The 26,588-nt window shown below is 41.8% G+C and overlaps 1 protein-coding gene across 1 annotated transcript in view; it reads right to left on the reverse strand.

The window, feature by feature from the left end:
• Nucleotides 1-4,356: 4,356 nt before the first annotated feature.
• LOC106094329 (cubilin homolog) overlaps nt 4,357-26,588 on the reverse strand; it is a 39,768-nt gene continuing 17,536 nt past the window's right edge. The window contains exons 14-22 of the mRNA XM_059369303.1: nt 25,689-26,172; nt 25,471-25,628; nt 22,318-24,116; nt 14,729-17,069; nt 11,798-11,977; nt 11,597-11,738; nt 5,255-5,427; nt 4,888-5,179; nt 4,357-4,627 (exon numbers count right to left, since the gene is read on the reverse strand). Coding sequence (XP_059225286.1) covers nt 4,410-4,627; nt 4,888-5,179; nt 5,255-5,427; nt 11,597-11,738; nt 11,798-11,977; nt 14,729-17,069; nt 22,318-24,116; nt 25,471-25,628; nt 25,689-26,172 — 5,787 coding nt within the window. The 3' untranslated portion in view covers nt 4,357-4,409. The remainder of the gene's footprint in view (nt 4,628-4,887; nt 5,180-5,254; nt 5,428-11,596; nt 11,739-11,797; nt 11,978-14,728; nt 17,070-22,317; nt 24,117-25,470; nt 25,629-25,688; nt 26,173-26,588) is intronic.

Raw genomic sequence — 26,588 nt, forward strand, 5'->3', positions numbered from 1 at the left:
CGTTCGCGTACCTTTGCTTGCAAGTTTTTTAAAGAGAGTTAAATGGCTCTTACTCTCCTGCCAATTTTTACTGTAAAAGTACGCGAACGGACCTATTATGAACGGGACGTACACCTGCAAAGCAAATGTTTGCGATATGAACCATTATATAAAACCCAGGATTCACTGAATAAGGTTAAGCCAAGCGATCAGCCGATATACTTTTTTTTTAATATTTGGCAGTACTTGGCATTGAGGATGTCAACTTGTTCTCTTTTTACACTCATTCTTTGTTTACGTTTTCTCCTATATGATGACATTTTCAATCGTCAGATTTGACATCCTTAATGATGTTTATGGGGCCTATCCACTTTGTGTTTTGCATGTGACCTAACCTTCTATTAGTGAATCCTGTATAAAACCCCGTTTACACTGCTCTTTAAATCAGTGTATATATAACGTTCGATTGTGTGCATGGTATCAAGATATTGGGTTGCCCAAAAAGTAATTGCGGAATTTTTAAAAGAAAGTAAATGCATTTTTAATAATACTTAGAATGAACTTTAATCAAATATACTATTTTACACTTTTTTTCTAAAGCAAGCTAAAAGTAACAGCTGATAACTGACAGAAGAAAGAATGCAATTACAGAGTCACAAGCTGTGAAAAAATTTGTCAACGCCGACTATATGAAAAATCCGCAATTACTTTTTGGGCAACCCAATATATTCATTTACAGGTAGTGGCAGTTGCCCAACAACAAAATGTTGAGTGCATTATCTGTCAAAATCAGTGATTAGTGCAACTCTGTTGTTTGTGTTTGTTGCTAGTTTGCGCCATTTTTCGTTGTATGTGTGTGCTATGGTTCTAAACTATAATGCACACACACAACCAAAACTCGTTGACAGATAGTGCACTTCGAGAGAAAATATTGTACTCAGCTGTTTATGGTACACTACCTGGTAATTATGTCATGCATGTGACAATTAAGAGGTAGTGGCAATTTAATGGCAGCCAGTTGTACGTACCGGATTGATCCGATAGAGTTTTTCATCGGCAAAGGCTGCCGCCTAAGTGTATAGCACACTGCTACACTGTGGTTGTACAACAACCACAAATCATATGGTGCAATCCGCCATGTTGTCATCAAGCTGATCAACGTTTTGCCAATACGCGCAAACAGGTTTGTGTGCAGAGAATATGCGATAAAGAAGATAACAAAAAAGAAAATGCCAACAAAAATCTGGCATCTTAATACTGTCAAACCTGGCCGGCTGTTAGCAGCTGCTCGCATGAGACCACCTTCTTAAATCCGCACCTCTTGCGAAATTTTCGGTTGCAGCCAAGACATTTATGTCGCCACTGAAAAATAGTTGTGGCGACAAACATCGACTTATGATTTTCTACGAATTTTAATCATTTTGGCTAATAAAGTACAAATGTGCTGTAACTAACCTTTTTCATTTCGATTACGATATGTCAATGCATTTCTTATGGTAACGAAAATTTCCCCAGATGTGCATATTGCGCTTTAAATGCAAATAAAATGTCCGCAATCGATTGAAAACAAATTGGGTTGCCCAAAAAGTAATTGCGGATTTTTTAAAAGAAAGTAAATGCATTTTTAATAAAACTTAGAGTGAACTTTAATCAAATATACTTTTTTTACACGTTCTTCCTAAAGCAAGCTAAAAGTAGCAGCTGATAACTGACTGAAGAAGGAATGCAATTACAGAGTCACAAGCTGTGATAAAATTTGTCAACGCCGACTATATGAAAAATCCGCAATTACTTTTTGGGCAACCCAATATATCATATTCGTTGATCATACACAGTTTTTCTTAAAATTCTTTCTCTTCTCCATTTTCTCCGTTAATTAAAAATATTTGTACTTGGTGCCATATACAAGAGTCGATGGTATCTATAACCAATCAAGTTCTTAAAAATTCTTGCATTTCTGCAAGTGGAACGCTTAGGGCGACATCTGTTGTTGTTTTTCTATTTCATAACGATAACAATTTGTTGCCCATCGATTACTGCTGGTATCGTTGAGTCGTCGGTATTGTGGAGTAGCTAAACAACTCTGATTTTTGCTGAATCAAATGTTGGTTTCGATCTGTGCTAAGAGAAAGGATGGTAATGCTGTTGTCATTGTCTTAGCTAAGCCGTTATACTTTTTAAAATGCAAAACTCAAATTGTTATGATACCATTAAGAAATTTTGCTTACAGTAATACTTGCTTTCAAATGATACATCGATCTAAAAACGCTGTAAAATCTAGAACGTACTCTTAAGTTGAATTTTATTTTCACAAAAATTCAACTTTTAAGTTCACAACAAGTGCATTTTCATTTTCTCTTTCACAAAAAAAAAAAAAAAAAAAAAATGGCAAAAAGATTTTCAATAAAATTTTTTAATTGAAACTAAAAACGTTTTCAATAAAAAAAATTAATTCATTTCAACCAGTTTTTAATTGATACAATTAAAAAAATAATTGAAAATTTCAATCTTTTAATACCCTTACACCTTAGGATGGGGGTATACAAATTTCGTCTTTTGTACTCGAAATTATGGGGTCTAGACGCAATATTCGCCTAGACGCCATAAAGTAAATATATTGTTGATCGTCATGACATTTTAAGTCGATCTAGCCATGTCCGTCCGTTCGTCCGTCTGTCTGTCGAAAGCACGCTAACTTTCGAAGGAGTAAAGCTAGCCGCTTGAAATTTTGCACAAATACTTCTTATAAGTGTAAGTCTGTTGGGATTGTAAATGGGCCATATCGGTCCATGTTTTGATATAGCTGACATATAAACCGATTTTGGGTCTTGGGTTCTTGCGCCTCTAGAGGGCGCAATTCTCATTCGATTTGGTTGAAATTTTACATGAAGTGATTTGTTATGACTTCCAACAACTGTGCCAAGTATGGATCAAATCGGTTTGTAACCTTGATATAGCTGTCATACAAACCGATCTGGGGACTTGACTTCTTGAGCCACTAGAGGTCGTAAATCCTATCCGATTGGGCTGAAATTTAGCATGACATATTTTATTATGACTTTTACCAACTGCGTCAAATGAGGTTCAAATCGGTCCATAACCTGATACAGCTGCCATATAAACCGATCATGGGTTTTGACTTCTTGAGCCTCTAGAGGGTGCAATTCTCGTCCGATTTGATTGAAATTTTGAAATTGCACGTGGTGTTTCGGTATCACTTCCAACAACTGCGCTGAGTATGGTTTAAATCGGTCTATGTTTTGATATAGCTGCCATATAAACAGATCTTCGGTCTTGACTTCTTGAGCCACTAGAGGGCGCAATTGTCATCCGATTGTTTTGCATGAGGTGTTTTGTTATAACTTCCAACTAATGTGCCAAATATGGATCAAATCGATCGATAACCTGATATAGCTGTCATATAAATCGATCTAGGGTCTTGACTTCTTGAGCCTCTAGAGGGGGCAATTCTCGTCCGATTGGACTGAAATTTTGCACGTAGTGTTTTGGTATCACTTCCAATAACTGTGCCGAGTAAGGTCCAAATCGGTGCATAACCTGATATAGCTGCCATATAAACCGATCTTGGATCTTGACTTCTTGAGTCAATAGAGGGCGCAATTCTCATCCGATTTGGCAGAAATTTTGTACAACGTCTTCTCTCATGACCCTCTACATACGTGTCTTCTATGGTCTGAATCGATCAATAGCTTGATGAAGCTCTCATATAAACCTATCTCCAGATTTTGCTTCTTGAGCCCCCACAAGGTGCAATTCTTATCCGAATGGGCTGAAATATTACACAATGACTTCTACAATGTTCGGCATTCACATATGATCCGAATTGGACTATAACTTGATATAGCTCCAATAGTTCTTATTCAATATTCTTTGTTTGCCTACAAACAAATGCGATCCATGGTGGAGGGTATATGAGATTCGGCCCGGCCGTTTTTAGCACTATCTTACTTGTTTTAAATTAGGGTAGGGGAAATTTTGGCCTCCCTTTTTTTTCGATGAACATATTTTGTAGGAAAACAAATCAAAAAGTTATGTCTCTCATATATATTGGGTTGCCCAAAAAGTAATTGTGGATTTTTCATATAGTCGGCGTTGACAAATTTTTTCACAGCTTGTGACTCTGTAATTGCATCCTTTCTTCTGTCAGTTATCAGCTGTGACTTTTAGTTTGCTTTAGAAAAAAAGTGTAAAAAAAGTATATTTGATTAAAGTTCATTCTAAGTTTTATTAGAAATGCATTTACTTTCTTTTAAAAAATCCGCAATTACTTTTTGGGCAACCCAATATATACACTTTTATAATAAACTTTCATATTTTGTATATAAAAAAAAACTTTTTATTATTAAAAAAAAATATTGATTTCAGCACTTTCTTTGCAGTGGGGTCAAGCTCCTTCAGAAAGTCGCGTATCAATCTTGGTGCATGCGATACACGATGCTCCAGTCGGTGCCATCAAAGTTTGGAGATTTCTTAGAGATAATGGCTACCCGGCTTGAGGTAGAAGTTAAGTCATTGGGTATATCTGGACCACAGAAGGTTTGAAGTAATTTTTCTGAGCCATCCGGCATAATGTCGTACACCTGCACATTATCCAAATGGCAATTGGTGATGGGACCCATATTGAAAGCTGCAAATTATAAAAGTGTCGTTATCCTTGAATGAATGAATGATGAAAACAAAATAATTAAGCTGTCGTTAGAAGGCCTCTTTTCCGACCTCTCTAGACATTCAACAGGCCTGATTAGCACATTGCACCTTTCTTTCCATTTCACATAGGGTGAGCCAGAAATTCAGGCCTGCAAAACGCGTGAATTCGGCAATCACCTTCCTCATTCGGCTGTTGGGGTGACACTTAAGCGCATTTCGGAGACTTTTTACTTTACTTACATTGAAAGTTGATTAGTATCACATTTGGTGATGGCACTGTTATATTCCAACGACATTCTGAATAGTTGCGATCATTTTCATAATGTGGACTGGCAATGATGCCGTCAGTGAATGGCAATGATCCTCCACAGCCGGGAATCAAGTTTCGTTCGCTCGACACATAAAACATGGGAATCGCAGAAAACTCCGAAGCCTCAATAAGCACCGCATTTGTAGTGGTGTACACCTCCACATTTTTATAGCTGTTACGACATCGTTCGTATATGGTCTTATTGGTCTTGAGCTCGCTTATCTAAGTGGAAAGAGAAGTTACGATATATGCGATACTCACTCTCGCTCTCTCTCTCACTCACTCCTTCTCTCTTACCCTGAAGTGTAATTTAGTGCAATTGTAATGGGAAAAACCAAAATATTGAAAATAAAAATTCAAATTGTATTCTTCAGGCACGACGATGGTGTCATTGCAAAGTCCCCTACTCTTCCATGCATTGCTGGTGTATGTTAGGCGCCCACTTAGAGATGTGTATGTCCGATTACATTCTGGAATAAAATGAAAAGTCAATATTGATTCACTGCAAGCTCAACAAGACGTTGAAGGGAGACGAAAACGGCTTAACCGATTTTCATGGAATTTTCACAGACGGAAAGAGTTTAGCTCCCCGGTGAAAAGAGGGACCCTCCCCCTACCCCAATTTACAAAATCGACAGATCTCGGAGATGGGTGCATCGATTTAAGTGAAATTTTGTATTGTTTGTCAAAACTTTGGGGGGACGCCCTACCGCAAAACCCACCCAAACGGACATGTTTACCGATTGGGACAATATGGGTATCAAATGAAAGGTATTTAAGAGTAGATAACGAATTTGATATAACCATTCGACCTCACTTGTTGGGGGAACCGTCCCACCACCAAAAATGTCATGTTTACCGATTGGAGCAATTTGGGTATCAAATGAAAGGTCATTGGAAGTTGAATTGGAAATTTATAAAAAAACATTTTGGTCAATTCCCGATAAAGCCCTCGCTTCGGTTAATTAAAGGCGCCAATAACTCGCCTTGTCATATTGGGGGGACGCCCTACCGCAAAACCCACCCAAACGGACATGTTTACCGATTGGGACAATATGGGTATCAAATGAAAGGTATTTAAGAGTAGATAACGAATTTGATATAACCATTCGACCTCACTTGTGGGGGGAACCGTCCCACCACCAAAAATGTCATGTTTACCGATTGGGGCAATTTGGGTATCAAATGAAAGGTCATTGGAAGTTGAATTGGAAATTTATAAAAAAACATTTTAGTCAATTCTCGATAAAGCGCTCGCTTCGGTTAATTAAAGGCGCCAATAACTCGCCTTGTCATATTGAGCATCATAGGCACTCAGTATTTGTGTAAGAGTCGGTGCCGCCCGGCGTTTCACTGAGATTCTCCGTTCGATACAGCTGATTGTCCGGAAATGCCATTGCGGCTACTCCGTATCGAGCATTCAACTATCCACTACCTGTGAACGAGCCCTGTGGACGCGATCGTCGGTAAGCTTCTGGTGACAGCAGTGAACACAACACAGACCAGACCACAATGTTCTAGCCTGTGTGGTGCCCATAGTTAACCCGTGCCGGGATATGGTGTTGTGGTGGACGGCACTTTAAAAGACCAGATCCAACGGACAGCTTAATTGTGCATCAGAGCCGCACTGACACCGTTTGATGCACTAAATTTAATGCTACACCTAATGCCTTTGGACATTGTGGCTGGAAGCTGCAACCATGCTCTGAGGCTAAGGGAGCTTTATCTTTGATCATGCGGCACCTATGGACACTGTGTTATCCTTGATGCAATATTCAATGTTCCCGGCTGTGTGGATTGCACAATGCCTTAGCCGCTATATCGAATCGGACATTGTGGCTGGAAAGCTGCGACCACAGCTATGACGCTAAGGGAGCTTTTTCATTGGTCATGCGGCACCTATGGACACTGTGTTATCCTTGATGCAATATTCAATGTTCCCGGCAGTGTGGATTGCACAATGCCTGAGCGGCTTTTTGATAAAAATGTGCTGTACCACTATTCCTGATAGAATCGATATTTCGGAGCGCAGAGGTTAGCATGTCCGCCTATGACGATGAACGCCTGGGTTCGAATCCTGGCGAGACAAACAGAAAAAAATTTTTCAGTGATGGTTTTCGGCTCCTAATGCTGGCAACATTTGTGAGGTACTATGCCATGTAAAACTTCTCTTTAAAGAGGTGTCGCACTACGGCACGCCGTTCGGACTCGGCTATAAAAAGGAGGCCCCTTATCATTGAGCTTAAACTTGAATCGGACTGCATTCATTGATAGGTGAGAAGTTTGCCACTGTTCCTTAGTGGAATGTTCATGGGAAAAATTTGGAATTTAAATTTCTGGTAATTGAAGTTTCATAGACTTTCAGGTGTACTCTGAAGAACTTTACTTTAATTGGCTATGACAGAACACTTGTTCCACTAGCCGAACGTAGAGTAGCGTTTCAAACGCCTCGATCTTCTTTGCTCATTCTAAAATCTCGACACCAAGTTTCGAGGTGTCTCCCACCACTTGATCTTTCCATCTTCCCGTCCGTCTTCCCGGTTGGCGTGCACCACAGTGTTTGCCTTCAAAAGACTTCTTTGCTGGAGCTGACAACATGACCTAGTCAACGCAGCCGTTGTATTTTGATGCGTATAACTATGCTATCGCCGTCATACAGCTCATACAGCGCGTGGTTCATACGTCGCCCATATTCTCCATTCACGCAAACTGGCCCATAATCTTTCTCTCAAATACTCCAAGCACTGCCTCATCTGCTTTCACAATTACCCATGCCTCAGAACCATATAACAACACGGGTAGTATTAGTGTCTTGTGTAGTGTAATCTTCGTCTATCGACTATCTTAAAGTTGCGGTAGACCTCTTCAAGTCTAGAGTAGGCCACATAGTTTTGGAATGCTGACAGCCCCCTCTTTGTGACCATGTATCGTTCGTTGTGCTCCGGGCCTGGTCCTGAAAAGTTAGCTTACATGTCGCTAGAGGCATACTCACAGATTCTAGTGTCCCTGGAATGTATACCTGGTCGTTTAGTTGGGAATCATTTGTATAGAAGTCTATGTAATTTCTGTTACCAGGGATATCGTAGTTCCAATCAGTTATCAAAAAGCGGCTCAGGTAGGGTGTAATTCACACTGTCAGGAACATCGCAAATTGTATCAAGGATAACACAGTGTCCGCAGCCGCCACATGACCAATTAGAAAGCTCTCTTAATCTCATGGCAGTGGTCACTGCAATTTGGGTAGCCACAATGTCCAGAGGCATAAGATGAAGCATTTAAATCAGTGCATCAGATGGTGTTGTCCTCAGTGCGGCTGTGATGCACAAAGAAGCCATGCTTTGGATCCGGTCAAGTATTGAGCAGTAGGTGGATTTTTGAAGCGCCGTCCACCACACCACAACACCATATAGCATTATAGGTCTGACAACTGCAGTATATACCCAAATGCATGACACGTGGCTCTCTTGCAGGTGTATAGGGCAAGAGTGGCCTTTCTTGCCCTTTCCCAAAAGGTTGGATTTTAGTTAAATTCCCTGTCCAACAAAACACACAGGTATTTTGCGCTTTCTGTAAATGGAACATTCTCTCCACCCAAGGAGACAGGTTTCACTGTAGGCAACTTGTATCACTGGATCTCCTTCGATTCTTTCAAAGCCAGCAGTTACTACTTCCGGTGACCGACCTTTAAGGTCGATGTCCTCGGCATAGGTGAGTAGCATGTGTTCTCCTGTGATTAGTGTGCCATATCGATTCACATCTGCATCTCTTATAATCTTCTCCAGCAGGATATTAAAAAGATCACACGATAGGTTGTCTCCTTGTCTGAAACCTCGTTTGGTATTGAAAGGTTCGCAGAGATTCTTTACTATTCTTACTGAGGAACGTGTATCAGCAAGTGTTATCCTGTAGAGTCTTATTGAGTTTGCAGGGATACCAAACTCAGACATGGCTTGAAATACCTTTGAACGTAAAGGGGTATCAAAATCGGCTTTGTAGTCAACAAAGAGATGGTGGGTGTTAATTTTTCCTTCTCGAGTCTTTCCCTGGAATTGGCGCAGTGTGAATATCTGGTCCAGGGTGGATATACCAGGTCTGAAGCCGCATTGATAGGGCCCAATTATCTCTTTGAGTTTAGGTTTTAGTCTTTTACACAGTTTGCTCGAGAGAATCTTGTATGCGATGGGGAGGAGACTTACTCCTTTGTAGTTGGCACATTCCGCCTTGTCACCTTTCTTGTGTATGGGACATAGTATGCTGAGGTTCCAATCATTGGGTATGCTTTCCTCTAGCCAGATAGCGCAGATAAGCTGAGGCGTACGCCTTATCAGTGTGTCGCCTCCGGTCTTAAATAGTTCAGCGGGTAACCCGTCGGCTTCTGCTGCCTTGTTGTTCTTCAGTCAGGTCAGTCATTCTATACCATCTTCATTGATTGGTTCTGCAGTACCCTCTTCGCCGCCAACGTCGAACACTAGTAGTTAGGTAAAAAGTTCTTTCCATATCCTCAGCATGCTATCTGTGTCAGTTATTTCCTTCTTTGTCTCTGCAGGAGGATGTGCCTGCACCAAAGCCATCGGTTTGATGTTTAATTCTTTGGTAAAATTTCCAGACTTCATTCTGACTCCTGTTTACCTCAATTCGCTCACACTCACGTCTTTCCATTGCCTTCTTATCTCTGCGGAATAGACGTTTCTTCTCTCTCCTTTTCTCCCGATACCCCTCCTTCAGCGTTGCTACTGATTGCAGGGTTGCTCTATATGCTGCATTCATGGCTTCAGTAGCATATCGACACTCTTGGTCGTACCATGGGTTTCTTGGGGAGGCTTCCGGTACACAAGTACGAATTTCGCGGCATTTTCTATGGAGTGGGCAATGGTTTGCCCAAAAAGTAATTGCGGATTTTTCATGTCGTCGGCGTTGACAAATTTTTTCACAGCTTGTGACTCTGTAATTGCATTCTTTCTTCTGTCAGTTATCAGCCGTTACTTTTAGCTTGCTTTAGAAAAAAAGTGTAAAAAAAGTATATTTGATTCAAGTTCATTCTAATTTTTATTAAAAATGCATTTACTTTCTTTTTAAAAATCCGCAATTACTTTTTGGGCAACCCAATATCATCGGAACAAGGAGTGCTTTCATCAAGCACTTGGGTCAGTCGAGTGGAGTATGCCGCTGCCATTTGTTGTGTTTGCAGCTCTTCAATGTCCAGCTTCCGTGCAGTGTCAGATCGTACTTTCCTCGCCATGTTCAAGCGGGTGCGAACCTTGCTGCAACAAGGTAATGATCCGAATCTACAATATATTCGCTCCACGAATCGATCGTACATCTAACACGCAGGATGAATGCCTTCCATCTATCACAACGTGATCAATTCGGTTCCTCGTGCTTTGATCGGGTGACAGCTATATGGCTTTGTGGATATTTTTATGTTGAAATCTGGTGCTACTAACCAACATGTTTTTTGCCGCGGCGAAATCTATCAGCCTCAAGCCATTACTGGACGTTATCTCGTGGAGGCTAAACTTTCCGACTGTTGGACCAAAGATATCTTCCATCCTTATCTTCGCATTTAAATCTCCCAGAACGATTTAAATATCATGGGCGGGGCAGCGGTCATATTCTTTCTCTAGAAGCTCGTACCATGGGTACGTTTTTTACTGGCCCAGCGCCCCAACCGCATGGGTTTGGGACTAGGACTGGTCATATCGGAAAGATTACCCGGCCACTGTAGAGTGTGTCAACTGGAGATCCTTGCAATTAAAGAAGTGGTGGGATGGCTACGATATAATGTCGTAACGACGATTGGCATAAATATCTTCTCAGACAGGCAAGCCGATATAAAAACCCCTGGAGAATGTTTTACTGAATTCAAAAACCGCCCTCAACAGTCGCAGATCTCTTAGCGGGATGGCTGAACAGTTTCACCTGTTCAGGAAGCCAGGTCACAGAGATATCCCAGGGAATTGCAGACGAGCTTGCAAGACTACCTTACCCATCCCAGAGGGTATGCCTCTAGTGATATGCAAGTTTAGTCTTTCGGATCGGGCGCCAGGGACAACGAATGATAGGTGGCCACAAAGAGGGGGCTGTCAGTATTCCAAGATTATGTGGCCCAATCTAGACTTGAATGGGTCGACTGCTTTGCTGTCGCAGGCTAGACTAGAACGGCTAGAACAAACGTCTCAGTCATTGTGTCCCTGATGATAGTTCACTGTCTGATCGGAAACCATGCGAACAGATTCAAGGTTGCCAGCAACGACTTCTGTAGAAGCTGTGAGGATGTCATGGAAAAAGAAATTATAGAGCATCTGCTGCGTGTGTGTCCCGCACTAGCAGTGGTAAGGAGTTCCTCTTTAGTTGCTTATTTCTTTGAGAACTTGTCTGATTGAGCGGGTGTGGAAACTCGTAAGTTGTTGGGATTTTCAAAGCGTTTTGAATGGTTCACAATAGAAACTAGAAGGCATTTTTCTTCTCCTGCTCCTATGGTATCAGAATGGACGAAAAACGTCCAACTCCAACGTTTTGATGGCAGACTGTTACATAAATCTAACCTTACCTTAATCTTATGGTGGATAATAAGGTAAAAAATATTTTCCATTTCTCCATGTTTTTGAAATTCAGTTATCTCCACGATTTAATACTCACTTCCTGCTCTTTCAATAATGACCTCAAATCCCCTTCCCTCTATGCTGTCATCACTATGGAAGGTCAGTTTAAATGAATCTTTTGAAATAATATTCGAGTCTATGGTATAATTTGCCAGATAGCCACAAGTTGCGTAAGAAGCCTGAAAGTAAAAAAAACAATTCATAGACTTGTTTTATCTAAATAACTTTTATTTCTTACATATTGACTTTTAAGTTGCAAATAGTCCAAGCATTTTCCTGAAACCTGTGAAGCATTTTGTAGGTCAATATAACTGAAATGTAGTTCAACTGGATGCTCGTATTTGAAAGTCCAAGTACAGTGGACATGGGCAGCATAGGTGGCAGAGCTGCTGTTTTGAGGAAAGCTTAGGACAAATCTCTGAAAGTTTGTATTAATAAAAAAAAACAAGTAAAAAGGCGTTAAGTTCGGCCGGGCCGAACTTTGGATACCCACCACCTCGGGTATATATGTAAACCACATTTCATCAAAATCCGGTGAAAATTGCATACCCTATGTCCCATAGCAGATATATCGAAATATGTTCCGATTTGAACCAACTACTAATAAATACAAGTCATTGTTCAATTGTGTATAACAAAATATTGGTCCTTTTAGTAGCTGTATCTAAAAATAAACCGATCTGAACCATATACGACACGGATGTCGAAAAGACTAACATAAATCACTGTGTCAAATTTCAGTGAAATCGGATTATAAATGCGCCTTTTATGGGGCCTAGACTTTGAATCGAGAGATCGGTCTATATGGCAGCTATATTCAAATCTGGACCGATCAGGGCCAAATTGAAGAATGACGTCGAAGAGCCTAACACAACTCACTGTCCCAAATTTCAACGGCATCGGACAATAAATGTGTCTTTTATGGCCCCAAAACCTAAAACAGAGAGATCGGTCTATATGGCAGCTATATCCAAATCTGGACCGATCTGTGCCATATTGCAGAAGTATGTTAAGGGGCTTAACTTAACTCACTGTCCCGAATTTCGGCGACGTGAGACAATAAATGCGCCTTTTATGGCCCCAAAACCGTTAATAGAGAGATCGGTCTATATGGCAGCTATATCCAAATCTCGACCGATCTGGGCCAAATTGAAGAAGAATGTCGAAGGGCCTAACATAACTAACCGCTCCAAATTTTGGCAAAATCCGATAACAATTGTGACTTTTATGGGCCTAAGACTCTAAATAGGAGGATCGGTCTATATGGCAGCTATATCGAAATCTAGACCGATCTCGGCCAAATTGACGAAGAATGTCGAAGGGCCTAAAAAAACTCTCTGTCCCAAATTCCAGCAAAATCGGAAAATAAATGCGACTTTTATGTGCCCAAAACCCTAAATAGAGAGATCGGTCTATATGGCAGCTACATTCAAATCTGGACCGATCTGAGCCAAATTGAAGAAGAATGTCGAAAGGCCTAACATAACAAACTGTCCCAAATTTCAGCAAAATCGGATAATAATTGTGGCTTTTATGGCTCTAAGACCCTAAATCGGAGGATCGGTCTATATGGCAGCTATATCCAAATCTGGACCGATCTGGGGCAAATTGAAGAAGAATGTCGAAGGGCCTAACATAACTAACCGCCCTAAATTTTGGCAAAATCCGATAATAAATGCGCCTTTTATGGCCCCAAAACCCTAAATAGAGAGATCGGTCTATTTGGCAGCTATGTCCAAATCTCGACCGATCTGGGCCAAATTGAAGAAGAATGTCGAAGGGCCTAGCATAACTCACTGTCCCAAATTTCAGCAAAATCGGTAAATAAATGTGGCTTTTATGGTCCTAAGACTCTAAATCAGAGGATCGGTCTATATGGCAGCTATATCCAAATCTGTACCAATCTGAGCCTAATTGACGAAGGCTATCGAAGGGCTTAACAAAACTCTCTGTCCCAAATTCCAGCAAAATCGGATAATAAATGCCACTTTTATGTGCCCAAACCCCTAAATAGAGAGATCGGTCTATATGGCAGCTATATCTAAATCTGGACCGATCTTGGCCAAATTGACGAAGGATGTCGAAGGGCCGAACACAACAAACTGTCCCAAATTTCAGCAAAATCGGATAATAATTGTGGCTTTTATGGGCCTAAGACTCTAAATCGGAGGATCGGTCTATATGGCAGCAATATCCAAATCTGGACCGACCTGGGCCAAATTGAAGATGAATATCGAAGGGCCTAATAGAACACACTGTACTAAATTTTAGCAAAATCGGATAATAAATGTGGCTTTTATGGGCCTGGGACCCTAAATCGGAGGATCGGTATATATGGCAGCTATATCCAAATCTGGACCGATCTGGGCCAAAGTGACGAATGATATCGAAGGGCCTACTGCAACTCATTGTCACAAATTTCAGCAAAATCGGATAATAAATGTGGCTTTTATGGGCCTAAGACCTTAAATCGGAGGATCGTTCTATATGGCAGCTATATCCCAATCTGGACCGATCTAAGCCAAGTTGACGAATGATGTCGAAGAGCCTAAGACAACTCACTGTCCCAAATTTCAGCAAAATCGCATAATAAATGTTGCTTTTATGGGCCTGAGACCCTTAATCGGAGGATCGGTCTATATGACAGCTATGTCCAAATCTAGACCGATTTGAACCAAATTGACGAAGGATGTCGAAGGGCCTAACACAACTCACTGTCTTAAATTTCAACAAAATCGGATAATAAATGTGGCTTTTATGGGCCTAAGACCTTAAATCGGCGGATCGGTCTATATGGCAGGTATATCCGAATATGGGCCTATCTGGGCCAAATTGAAGATGAATGTCAAAGGGCCTAACACAACAAACTGTCCCAAATTCCAGCAAAATCGGATAATAAATGTGGCTTTTATGGGACGGACGGACAGACAGACGGACGGACATTTCTACGTGGTCTTAGATTTTTACGCTGATCAAGATTATATTGGGTTGCCCAAAAAGTAATTGCGGATTTTTCATATAGTCGGCGTTGACAAATTTTTTCACAGCTTGTGACTCTGTTATTTCGATGTGTTGCAAATGGAATGACTAAATGAATATACCCCCTATCCTACGGTGGTGGGTATAAAAAGAATTCCAAATAGTTTGATTGCCAAAACAAGAAACATACCTCATTTTCGCCCAATGTAACATCCGTTGTAGGACCACAATCACTTGGCTCCATAGTTACAACAATTTCGAAACTATACTGCCCCACTTGACTAGCTGCGAATTTCAGCGTGGCATCTGCATAGGCACTGATGCGAGAAATACCCGTTGCTGAGTAAAATTTGCCCATTGACTCCTGGCCCATTGCAGCACTATCCAGAATTTCCACAGTGTTGCATCCTCCAAGGGGTTCTCTCCTCTTCGTATCTTGGCTACAGTTTGAGGTGTCATTATTGATTTGGAGATTTTTCAAGTCCACACGAATGCGATAGCCTTTGGGAGCACTTAAACGATAGGAGCACAAATACTCCTCGCCTGTCAGCACTTTGAAATTACGCATCAAATGAACAGGAGAATTGCCATCTGTTATTGAAATTCGCTCATTGCAATTGGCGATGAATGTGACGGTGGCTTGGAAACCCTTGGCTGATTTGGAGAAATCGGAAATGGAGTTTATAACAGCTCGCCTACCATCCACCAGCACATGGGGCAGGGAGTCGGTAAGATTTCCGGAAAGCCTCTCCACAAGCTTTTCCGCATCGATAGCATTGCCCTCGTAAATGCTGACATGGTCATATGTCGCTTCCGTATCAAAATACTTGAAGCGTATGAAAATCGAGCGGTCAGCAGGAGCGGTGACATGCCAAATGCAATTCATGTCGTCGGCATATTTCTGCAGAGATTCATGATTAAGTGGTCGTATGGTTGTTGGCGAGGTTGTGATATTGCCTCCACAGCTATCAAAGCTGTACTCGAGGTGTATAGTGCTGTATAGTGCACGTGTCTCAAAGTGGAGCCTGAGGTACTCGTGGGATCTCTCTTCGAATTCTTCTTCACAATGCTTTTTGCTGCTTTCTAGCTCTGCTCCGAGTTCATTGCGTTTGTAAACAGTGAACCCGTAGAGGCAACCATCATTGCGGATGTGTATGGGCACCGCATCGAGTACCACTCGTACCTTGATCAACTGCTGAGTGTCGTTCGACTGGAATACATAATGGCAAGAGATGCGCTGATTGCCGTAGCCGTATGGCTTGGGCGTAGTCAGCCGCTGCAATTCCGAGGTTACATTGAGTACCTCATAACAATGCTTCCGCACAAAGAAGGAAAATCCATCGGCTGTAATGGCCTCATTGGTGCGGAACACCACCTGCAAACGAGATGTCGTTGAATTATAGCGGGCTGGAAGCTCTCTGCCACAATATCGAGCATCCGGAATCCACAGACCATCTTCCTCATGTAGAATTTCCAAATAATCCTTGGTGCAGTTTGGCGAGCTTTCTATGAAGAAACGACCATAGAAGTTCACTTGCAGATAAAGTCCTGGCTCAGTGTAGAATATCCAAGGACACTCGATATTGTTGTTGTAGCGCTCCTTGTCTACCTCCACCCTGCTATTGATTTGCGTCACTCTCACTTCGCCGCCACATGTTATGGCCTTCCGAGCTTCTATGGAGAATTGGGTCAGTTGCGAACTGTAGTTGGCCGATTGGTAGACTATGAATGTGAAGGTATTTTTGAGCTTGTAACCGTCCAGGGTCTCATTGTTATCTCTGCAGAACGTTTTGACTGCACTATTTTGCCATCTGTCTTCCTTGAGCATAATAAACTCCTGATCGCAGGAGTCGCTGAAGCTGAAATTTCCCTTTAAATGATATTTTGTATCACTGCCTGAAAGGAAAGGCTTGAGCAAAGACCAAACACATAGTATGGGGCCATAGTTGATGTCAGTTATTGGTGGTTGTTCCAATTGAAAACTGTCTGCTGGCGTAAATTGGCCCCCGCAAGAATGACGTTTATATGTCATTGCTAATCGGTGTAAACGCACAGTCTCTGTCTGCATGATCTCCCATGCTCCAGAAGCATGCGTCAGTGGATGCAATGTTTGAGTTAAATTTTCGTTATAATACGTCTTCCAGAAGCTCTCATGAAAAGTCAAAGGGGAAGGAATTTGGGAAGCCTGACGAGGGTGTATTGTCTCAAGAGTGCTGATATTGAAGACCAGAGTTTCGCCATCGTTCGATTTTATGGTAGATCTGCAATAGTAATTTGCCCTGAATTCTGGCTGCCAGTCCTCTATGTAGACACTGCCCTCCCTGTCATCTACACCAATATTTGGCGGACAATGGGTAGCTTGATCGGAATAGTAGCGGGCTCGAACGGTCATCACCGTAGCGGAGGACAAACGTACTAGCATGGTATTGTCAGTGGACACTATTGTTGATGATGCATTGTAACTTCGCGCGTCGAATGACGTCAGACGAGACAACGTGGAGTCATCATTGTATATTGTGATCTGGAGAAATCTGGAAAAATTTGAGTACATTAGAAAATTGGTTGGTTAGTGAATAACAACCTTTGGAAGTGTACATTATGAAGAATACTTAGAGATAGGTTATTAACTGCTATTTTACATAAACTCAGAGAAATTTGTTAGTAAAGACAGCGAAAGAGTTTGCTGTTTGAAATTTTGTTAAAATTTTAAAATATTGGATTGCTCAAAAAGTAATTGCGGATTTTTTAAAAGAAAGTAAATGCATTTTTAATAAAACTTTGAATGAACTTTAATCAAATATATAATTGCCATTTTGTTCGATAACCTTTTGCCATCTTCCTGGCAAATTTAGTAATCCACGCTCATATAATTTCTGGCCTTTATCAGCAAAAAACTGAACCAAGTGCGATTTTATAGCCTCATAATAGCCGAAAGTTTTACCATTTAAGGAGTTCTGCAAAGATCGAAATAAATGGTAGTCTGATGGTGCAAGGTCAGGGCTATATGGTGGATGCATCAAAAGTTCCCAGCCAAGCTCTAGCGTTGTCCTGGTGGAATATGACACCTTTACGATTGACCAATTCTGGTCGCTTCTACTTGATGGCTGTATTCAATTTGTCCAATTGTTGACAATAAACATCTGAATTAATCGTTTGGTTCCTTGGAAGCAGCTCAAAATATACCACACCCTTCCAATCCCACCAAACAGACAGCATAACCTTCTTTTGGTGGATAACTCCAGTTATGATTCGTTTTAAAAACGGATCGAATTCAATGCGTTTAAGGTGCATATCACAAGCGTTGATTCGGTTTGTTAAATGAATTTCTTTCAATACATGTGGTACCCAAATATCAAGCTTTTTCACCAGTCCAAGACTATTTATGTGATAATGAACGGTTGATTTTGGTATATTTAACTTCTCTCCTATCTCATGCTCAGTTACATGACGATCCAATTCGATTAATGCTTTGATTTGGTCATCATCAACTTCATTTGGCCGACCTGAACGTGGCTCATCTTTAAGTGAAAAATCTCCAGAACGGAAATTGCGAAACCAATTTTGACACTGTCTTCCTTTTAAGGCTTTATCACCATACACATCTCGTAATTTTTTACGGAAATAATAAAGTAAAATATGACGAAAATGCTCCGACTATATTACCGACAATTACTTTTTGGGCAACCCAATAGCTTCTATACTCCAACACTTTTTATACCCTCCACCACAGGATGGGGGTATACTTATTTCGTCATTCTGTTTGTAACACCTCGAAATATGCGTCTGAAACCCCATAGAGTATATACATTCTTGATCGTCATGTCATTTTAATTCGATCTAGCCATGTCCGTCCGTCTGTCCATCCGTCCTTCCATCCATCCGTCCGTCCGTCTCTCTGTCTAAAGCACGCTAACTTTCGAAGGAGTAAAGCTAGCCGCTTGAAATTTTGCACAAATTGCATTGTAATAGTGTAGGTCGGTTGGGATTGTAAATGGGCCAAATCGGTCCAGGTTTTGATATAGCTGCCATATAAACCGATCTGGGATCTTGACTCGTCCGATTTGGCTGAAATTTTGCATGATGTGTTTTGTTATGACCCTCAATGACTGTGCTATGTATGGCGCAAATTGGTACATAGCCTGATATAGCTGCCATATAAACCGATCTGGGATCTTGACTTCTTGAGCCAATAGAGGGCGCAATTCTTGTCCGATTTGGCTGAAATTTTGCATGAGGTGTTTCGTTAAGACCTCCAATAACTGTGCCAAGTATGGCGCAAACCGGTACATAACCTGCTATAGCTGTCATATAAGCCGATCTTGGATCTTGACTTCTTGAGCCTCTAGAGGGCGCAAATCGCAACCGATTTGGCTGAAATTTTGCATGAGGTGTTTCGTTATGACCTCCAATAACTGTGTTTAGTATGGCGCAAATCGGTACATAACCTGATATAGCTGCCATATAAAACGATCTGGGATCTTGACATCTCGAGCCTCTAGAGGACGCAATTCTCATCCGATTTGGCTGAAATTTTGCATGAGGTGTTTTGTTATAACCTCCAATAACTGTGATAATTAGGGCGCAAATCGGTACATAAACTGATATAGCTGCCATATAAACCGATCTGGAATCGTGACTTCTTGAGCCTCTAGAGGGCGCAAATCGCATCCGATTTGGCTGAAATTTTGCATGAGGTGTTTTGTTATGACATCCTATAACTGTGCTTAGTATGGCGCAAATTGGTACATAGCCTGATATAGCTGCCATATAAACCGATCTGGGATCTTGACTTCTTGAGCCTCTAGAGGGCGCAATTTTCATCCGATTTAGCTGAAATTTCGCATGAGGTGTTATATAATGACCTCCTATAACTGTGCTAAGTATGGCGCAAATTGGTACATAACCTGATATAGCTGCCATATAAACCGATCTGGGATCTTGACTTCTTGAGCCTCTAGAGGGCGCAATTCTCATCCGATTTGGCTAAAATTTTGCATGAGGTGTTTTGTTATGACATCCTATAACTGTGCTAAGTATGTCGCAAATCGGTACAAAACCTGATATAGCTGCCATATAAACCGATCTGGGATCTTGACTTCTTGAGCCTCTAGAGGGCGCAATTCTCACCCAATTTGGCTGAAATTTTGCATGAGGTGTTTTGTTATGACTTGCAACAACTGTGCCTAGTATGACGCAAATCGGTACATAACCTGACATAGCTGTCAAATAAGCCGTTTTTGGATCTTGACTTCTTGAGCCTCTAGAGGGCGCAGTTCTCGTCCGATTTGGCTGAAATTTTGCATGAGGTGTTCTGTTATGACCTTCAATAACTGTTCTAGGTATAGCTCAAATCGGTACATAACCTGATATGGCTGCTATTATAGCCGATCTGGGATCTTGACTTCTTGAGCCTCTAGAGCGCGCAATTCTCGTCAGATTTGGCTGAAATTTTGCATGAGGTGTTTTGTTATGACCTCCAATAACTGTGCTTAGAATCGCGCAAATTGGTACATAACCTGATATAGCTGCCATATAAACCGATCTAGGATCTTGATTCTTGAGCCTCTAGAGGGCGCAATTCTCATCCCATTTGGCTGAAATTTTGCATGAGGTGTTTTGTTATAACCTCCAATAACTGTGATAATTAGGGCGCAAATCGGTACATAACCTGATATAGCTGCCATATAAACCGATCTGGGATCGTGACTTCTTGAGCCTCTAGAGGGCACAATTCTCGTCCGATTTGGCTGAAATTTTGTACAACGGCTTCTCTCATAACCTTCAACATACGTGTCTAAAAGGGTCTGAATCGATCAATAGCTTGATACAGCTCCCATATAAACCTAGGTCCCGATTTTGCTTCTTGAGCCCTTACAAGGCGCAATTCTTATCCGAATGAACTGAAATATTACACAATGACTTCTACAATGTTCAGCATTCATTTATGGTCCGAATCGGACTATAACTTGATATAGCTCCAATAGCATTACAGTTCTTATTCAATGTTTTTTGTTTGCCTAACAAGAGATACCGCGCATAGAACTCGACAAATGCGATCCATGGCGGAGGGTATATAAGATTCGGTCCGGTCGAACTTACTACGCTCTTACTTGTTTATGTTTGACTGTTTATAGTTTTGATTACTTTAGGCAGACTTATAAGCCTTACGTCCTTTCTACTCAAAACCATGGAACATATTGTGGATACCATGATAAAGGGTAAGACATCCAGCGAATACTTCTAAGGGGGAAGGATCCGAACCAGCTATGCAGAAGGGCTGAATGGGTCTTGCACATGGCATATGACTGGGCTAGACCCAGAGGTCTCAATGTTAACCCAGAGAAGACTGAAATATGCCAGTTCACGAGGGAGACCAAGGTGGGTCAATGCAACGCACCACGTTTCCTCAATAAGACGATTTTGTTACCTGACAAGGTCAAGTACTTAGGTGTGATCTTGGACAGGAATCTGAATTGGATGTGTCACATTCAGGAGCGTACTGAGAAGGCTCACAGATGTTGGGCACTATGTAGACGGGCCGTAGGTTCGAAATGGGGCCTGTATCAGAGGATAGTCCAATGGTTCTACAGGAGCGTTATTAGGCCAATACATACTTACGCCTCAGTAGTTTGGTGGACTGCTTTGGAGAAAAGTGATGCATAAAGACCATACAGCAGGTACAGAGAACATACTGTCTTGGGCGGAGCGATGAGAACCACGACCACTAGGGCACTGAAAACTATTCTAGATATCCAACTCATTGTCATACAGATTAAGTGTTAGGCAGCTATGAGACTTAAGTCGATGGGATAATGGATTGAGGACAGGAGCAGCTCATACCATTGCGGTATAATTGAGGCGACGATAGGAAACCCAGAAGGAAGAGAAGAGGTTTCCGATCGGATACTTGAGATGAACCTTGAGTTCGAGTGCGAGGCACTGCTGCCAGCTACACAGTTGTGGATTGACGGAACCCTGTAATTGCCATCTGGAAGATGATCATGTTACACGGATGGATCAAAGCTAGAGGACAGAATGGACCTGGGAGTCTACATTGAGAACCCAGGGACTGAGATCTGTTTTAGACTGTCTAATCATAATTCGGTCTTGCAGGCGGAGATCCGGGCGATCAATGAATGCGTGGGGTGGTGTGGTGCTAACGCGAGGACGTCGAGTGTGGACATCTTTACCGACAGTAAAATTGCCATAGGGGCAATAACAACCAGCACGGTAAGGTCACGAACCGTCTTGCTGTGTAAGAAGGAGATTAACGCCTTCTCTGAGGATGGCAAAATCCGCATCGTTTGGGTGCCGGGCCATAACGGAGTAAAGGGGAAATGAAAGGACAGATGATTTGGCGGTGAAGACCAAAGGATTGCCGTCAATAAACTTAAGCCGAAGCCTTTCGGGTCGACGCAGTCCGAGTTAAGGGCGTGGATGACGAATGCTCATGCAACCCTGTGGAACAGCGAAACGGTCGGTAGGATGGCGAAAATCCTATGGGGTGATCTATGAGAAGACGAGGCTATTACTGAAAGAAAGTAAGAAGGAGTTCAGTATTGTTATTGGTATTATGACGGGACACATAGGACTACGAGCTCACTTATGAAAAATCGGTGCGGCAAGTGATAGCATGTGTAGGGAATGCGGGGAAGATGATGAGACTGTCTGCTGGAAATTATTACTTAACTTTACTGGTATTGTAGCAATAGTTCTGCTATTACAGCAGTAGTATATCATAGCAATTATGGCCTACCGTAAGTCAAGTAATTTACTTACCTAAAATTATTTGACCGCTTCAAATCATTCAGATTCAAAAACTCCAAGCGTACCCTCAAACCCTTGGGCACGGTGATTTTCCAGCGGCACTGATAATAGGCCCTTCCTGTGAGATGCATAGTTAAATGTCCAGTGGTACCCTCAACGTCTTGAATACATTGCCCGCTTAAGTAGTTGTATTTCAATGAAAATCCACGATAATTGGTACTTTTGGCAAAGGTATGGAAACGAATTATTGCCTTGCTGACACTTAAATCAAATTCAGATCCTTTGGTGGTGTTGCCATACAAATAGAAAACACTTGATTGCTCTTCGCTATCTTCTGCTAAGCCAGAAACGGGTATTACCTCCAAATAGTCCAGTGATTGTAGCCGATTCCCATCGAATGGTAAATGTATATCGTGGACAATTAATCGGATCTTCTTGTCATTCCATAGGGAGATCACATAATCACATTGGCTGTGTGAGGGATAAGCACCAGCCTGCGGATAGCCGGGAGATGCTACAAGTCCATTTGGGTCTGTGTAGGAGCCCCCACACCTTGCTATGGATATTTGAGCCTTGAAACCCAAACGAGGTTCACTGGTGTCTGTCAAATAGCGCATGTAGAGCATATTCTGAGATGTGGTAAGAGTATTTGGCTTGCGGCAAAATGTGCCCAGTTTTCTGCCCAACGCAGTGGCACCATCAAACAGCTCCACAAATTCCTTATCACAAAATCTCACATTCATGTCAAAGCTTTCAATGAATTTGATCTGTATGAGTTCGCCAGCAGGAGCCACAACTCTCCACTCACATTCAGTATGGAGTTGAGGGACATTGGGATAATTTGGTGAGGTTATGTTGATGGCTGAGGCCTCTGGTATCAAACGGAATTCTTCATTGCAATCGGCATATTCTCGATAGGTAAGATTCCAACGATGCATTAAGTTGGTGGGCCACAGCAAATGATATTTAATGGTCACATAGTTGGTGGTTGAATTCATTCGTATTCGTGTAACATTCGAGAGATGACAAAACTTTCCTTGACCCAAATAGGCAGCGTGTTCGTCCAGCCCATCATACAAGAGGACATATTCCTGACAATCACTCAGTTCAGGCATATCTTGCTTGACGAAGTCCAATTGCAAATGTATGCGCCTTCCCGGTTTCGCGGTAATGTGCCACAAACAGCTATTGGCATTTTTTAGTTTAGCGCCCTCGATAAATCCCACCGACTGTGTGACATTCGAACCACATTCCATGAAGATATTAACCAAAAACCCGGTTCCCTTTATTCCAAAATCTGATACCAAATCCATTTTGAGAGCTGGAGTTCCATGAAATTTGAGGAATGGAGGTTTTCTAGGCACATTGCAAAGCTTTTGTAGTTCATGCCAACGTGTCAAATCGGTGGAGGAGGAAATCTTTAGATAGTCAGAGGAGCATCCGTCACTCACATCCAGATCTACATTCATTATTTTGGAAACCACATGAAAATGGGGATCTTTTGGCTGAAAAATCCAATTACACGCGAGATTGGATCCATTACCCATGGTATTGTTGGGCGACCTAACCCATAAAAAGTCTGAACGACCTACGTATTCTTCGACATGGCACTTCGACACAGTTGTGTTAGAATCTATGACCTTTGACTCGGAGATTTGATCATCAAGTAACTTGGTGGTCCATTTGAGCATGAAGTAACTTGGCGCGTCTGGCACTGTCTGCAGATAAATGACATTTGAACTGGAAACAAAACGCCATGGTGCTGTAGATATCGCCACAGACAAGGCAGCAGCATCGTAACCATCGTAGAGCTGTTAAATCGAAATGAAGGGTAACTTGAGATATATGCGTTTTTATAACCTCCACCATAGGATGGGGGTATACAAATTTCGTCATTCTGTTTGTAACTACGCGAAATATACGTCTGAGACCCCCGTCCGTCCGTCTGTCCGTCCATCTGTCCGTCCGTCTGTCCGTTCGCCTGTCCGTCCGTCTGTCCGTCCGTCTGTCCGTCCGTCTGTCTGTCCGTCTGTACGTCCGTCTGTCTGTCCGTCCGTCTGTCCGTCCGTCTGTCCGTCTGTCCGTCCGTCTGTCCGTCCGTCCGTCTGTACGTCCGTCTGTCCGTCCGTCTGTCTGTCTGTCGAACGCTAACTTTCGAAGCAGTAAAGCTAGCCGCTTAAAATTTTGCACAAATACTTCTTATATCCAGTGTAGGTCAGCTGGCATTGCCAATGGGTCATATCGGTCCATGTTTTGATATAGCTACCATATAAACCGATCATGGGTCTTGACTCCTTGAGCCTATAGAGGGCGCAATTCGTATCCGATTGGAATGAACTTTTGCGCGACGTGGTTTGCTACGATATCCTACAACTGCGCCAAGTATGGTTTAAATCGGTCCATAACCTGATATAGCTATCATATAATCCAATATTGAGTCTTGACTTCTTGAGCCTATAGAGGGCGCAATTCGTATCCGATTGGAATGAACTTTTGCACGACGTATTTTATTATGACTTTCAACAACTGTGCCAAATTCAAATCGGTTCATAATCTGATATAGATGCCATATAAACCGATCTGTGATCTTGACTTCTTGAGCTTCTAGAGGGCGCATTTCCTATCCGATTTGGCTGAAATTTTGCATGACGATTTTATTATGACTTTCAACAACTGTGCCAAATAAGGTTCAAATCGGTTCATAACCTGATATAGCTGCCATATAAACCGATCTGGGATCTTGACTTCTTGAGCCACTAGAGGGCGCAATTATTATCCGATTTTCCTGAAATTTTGTACGACGGATCCTCTCATGACCATCAAGATATGTCTTTATTATGTTCTGAATCGGTCTATAGCCTGATACAGCTCCCACATAAGTCGATCTCTCGATTTGACTTCTTGAGCCCCCAAAGGGCGCAATTCTTATTCGAATTGGCTGACATTTTACACAGGTCTCCAACATATAATTTAATTGTGGTCCGAACCGGACCATATCTTGATATCGCTCTAATAGCATAGCAAATCTTTTCATATATCCTTTTTTGCCTTCGAAAAGATGCCGGGAAAAGAACTCGCCAAATGCGATCCATGGTGGAGGGTATATAAGATTCGGCCCGGCCGAACTTAGCACGCTTTTACTTGTTTCGTCTCCTTTGTGCTTACCTTCAATCCCTCTCTATATTGATCGACATGCAGTGCTATGAGTTTGCCTCTTTCGGTAATGATGCGCCAAGCGAAAGGTTTCTCTTCAAGTTGCTGAAGTGATTTAGGCGGCGACTCTATGCTTCCAAAAGTCTGATTGGTAATTTCGTTGAGGTGTGCTGAAAAGTCGTGAAAAGGAGTTAAGAGACGACTCAGATTTTCAATTCGAATGAACTCACCATATCTCCATTTTATTTTGAAACCATTGCCAGTGCTGCCCTCCGAGCTATGGAAACGTATCCATAAAGAATTTGAGGTCAGTGGTTCATCGGGTAACTGATTTCCACAAAACACACCCAGAAGTTTGTCGTTAAACCCGGTTCTCACCTCCAAAAAGTCTTCGTTACAGTGCTCACTTTTGGGCATGTCCAATTCTTCAAACTCAAGCTCAAGCAGATTACCCAGTGTCGGGGTGATTATCCAGGTACACTCCACATTTGGTGGATACGTTGAGGGATAGTAAGGTGATGCCAATGTTCCACGACCCATTTTAAGCGTTCCTCCACAAGAATGTTGAATTGTTGAAAACGAGGCTTGAAAGTTAACATGTTCCGCAAACAACTTCAGAGACGATGTCTCAAAATGTAAATTGGTTTGAGGTAATTCGCACTTGAAGTTCACCACCTCGCTGGGTTTGGAAAGGTCATCGTAGTTTTTCACGTACTGTAGAAGAAACGGTGAAGATTATTGCAGGTTACATTTTGCGGGGGATGGTAGAATTGATGTTGACAAACTTCGCATAAAGAAACTAAGGAGAAACTTGTACTGAATTAAGTAGGATTCAAATCTACACTGAAGACAGGTTTGTCCTAATTTTAAAGATTCGAGCCAAAGATTAGCAAACTCAATTTAGGTTAGGTTACGTTAGGTTAGGTTGAAAAGAGGGTGAATATAGTAATCCGCCCCATGCCACTATGGATATTCACATAAGCCAGTAATCGGCTTGTTGTGGGCTCTAAAAATTATAACGTAACCTCGAAAAAGAAAATTTTTAGTTAAGAATTCAGTGCTACTTACAAAATCCTTAATTGTTTTTAATACCACTCCCCTTAGTTGGTTGATGTCTGATTTTGTGTCAC

The sequence above is a fragment of the Stomoxys calcitrans genome, chromosome 1 (genome assembly GCF_963082655.1).
Source record: "Stomoxys calcitrans chromosome 1, idStoCalc2.1, whole genome shotgun sequence".
Classification (NCBI taxonomy): Eukaryota; Metazoa; Arthropoda; class Insecta; order Diptera; family Muscidae; genus Stomoxys; species Stomoxys calcitrans.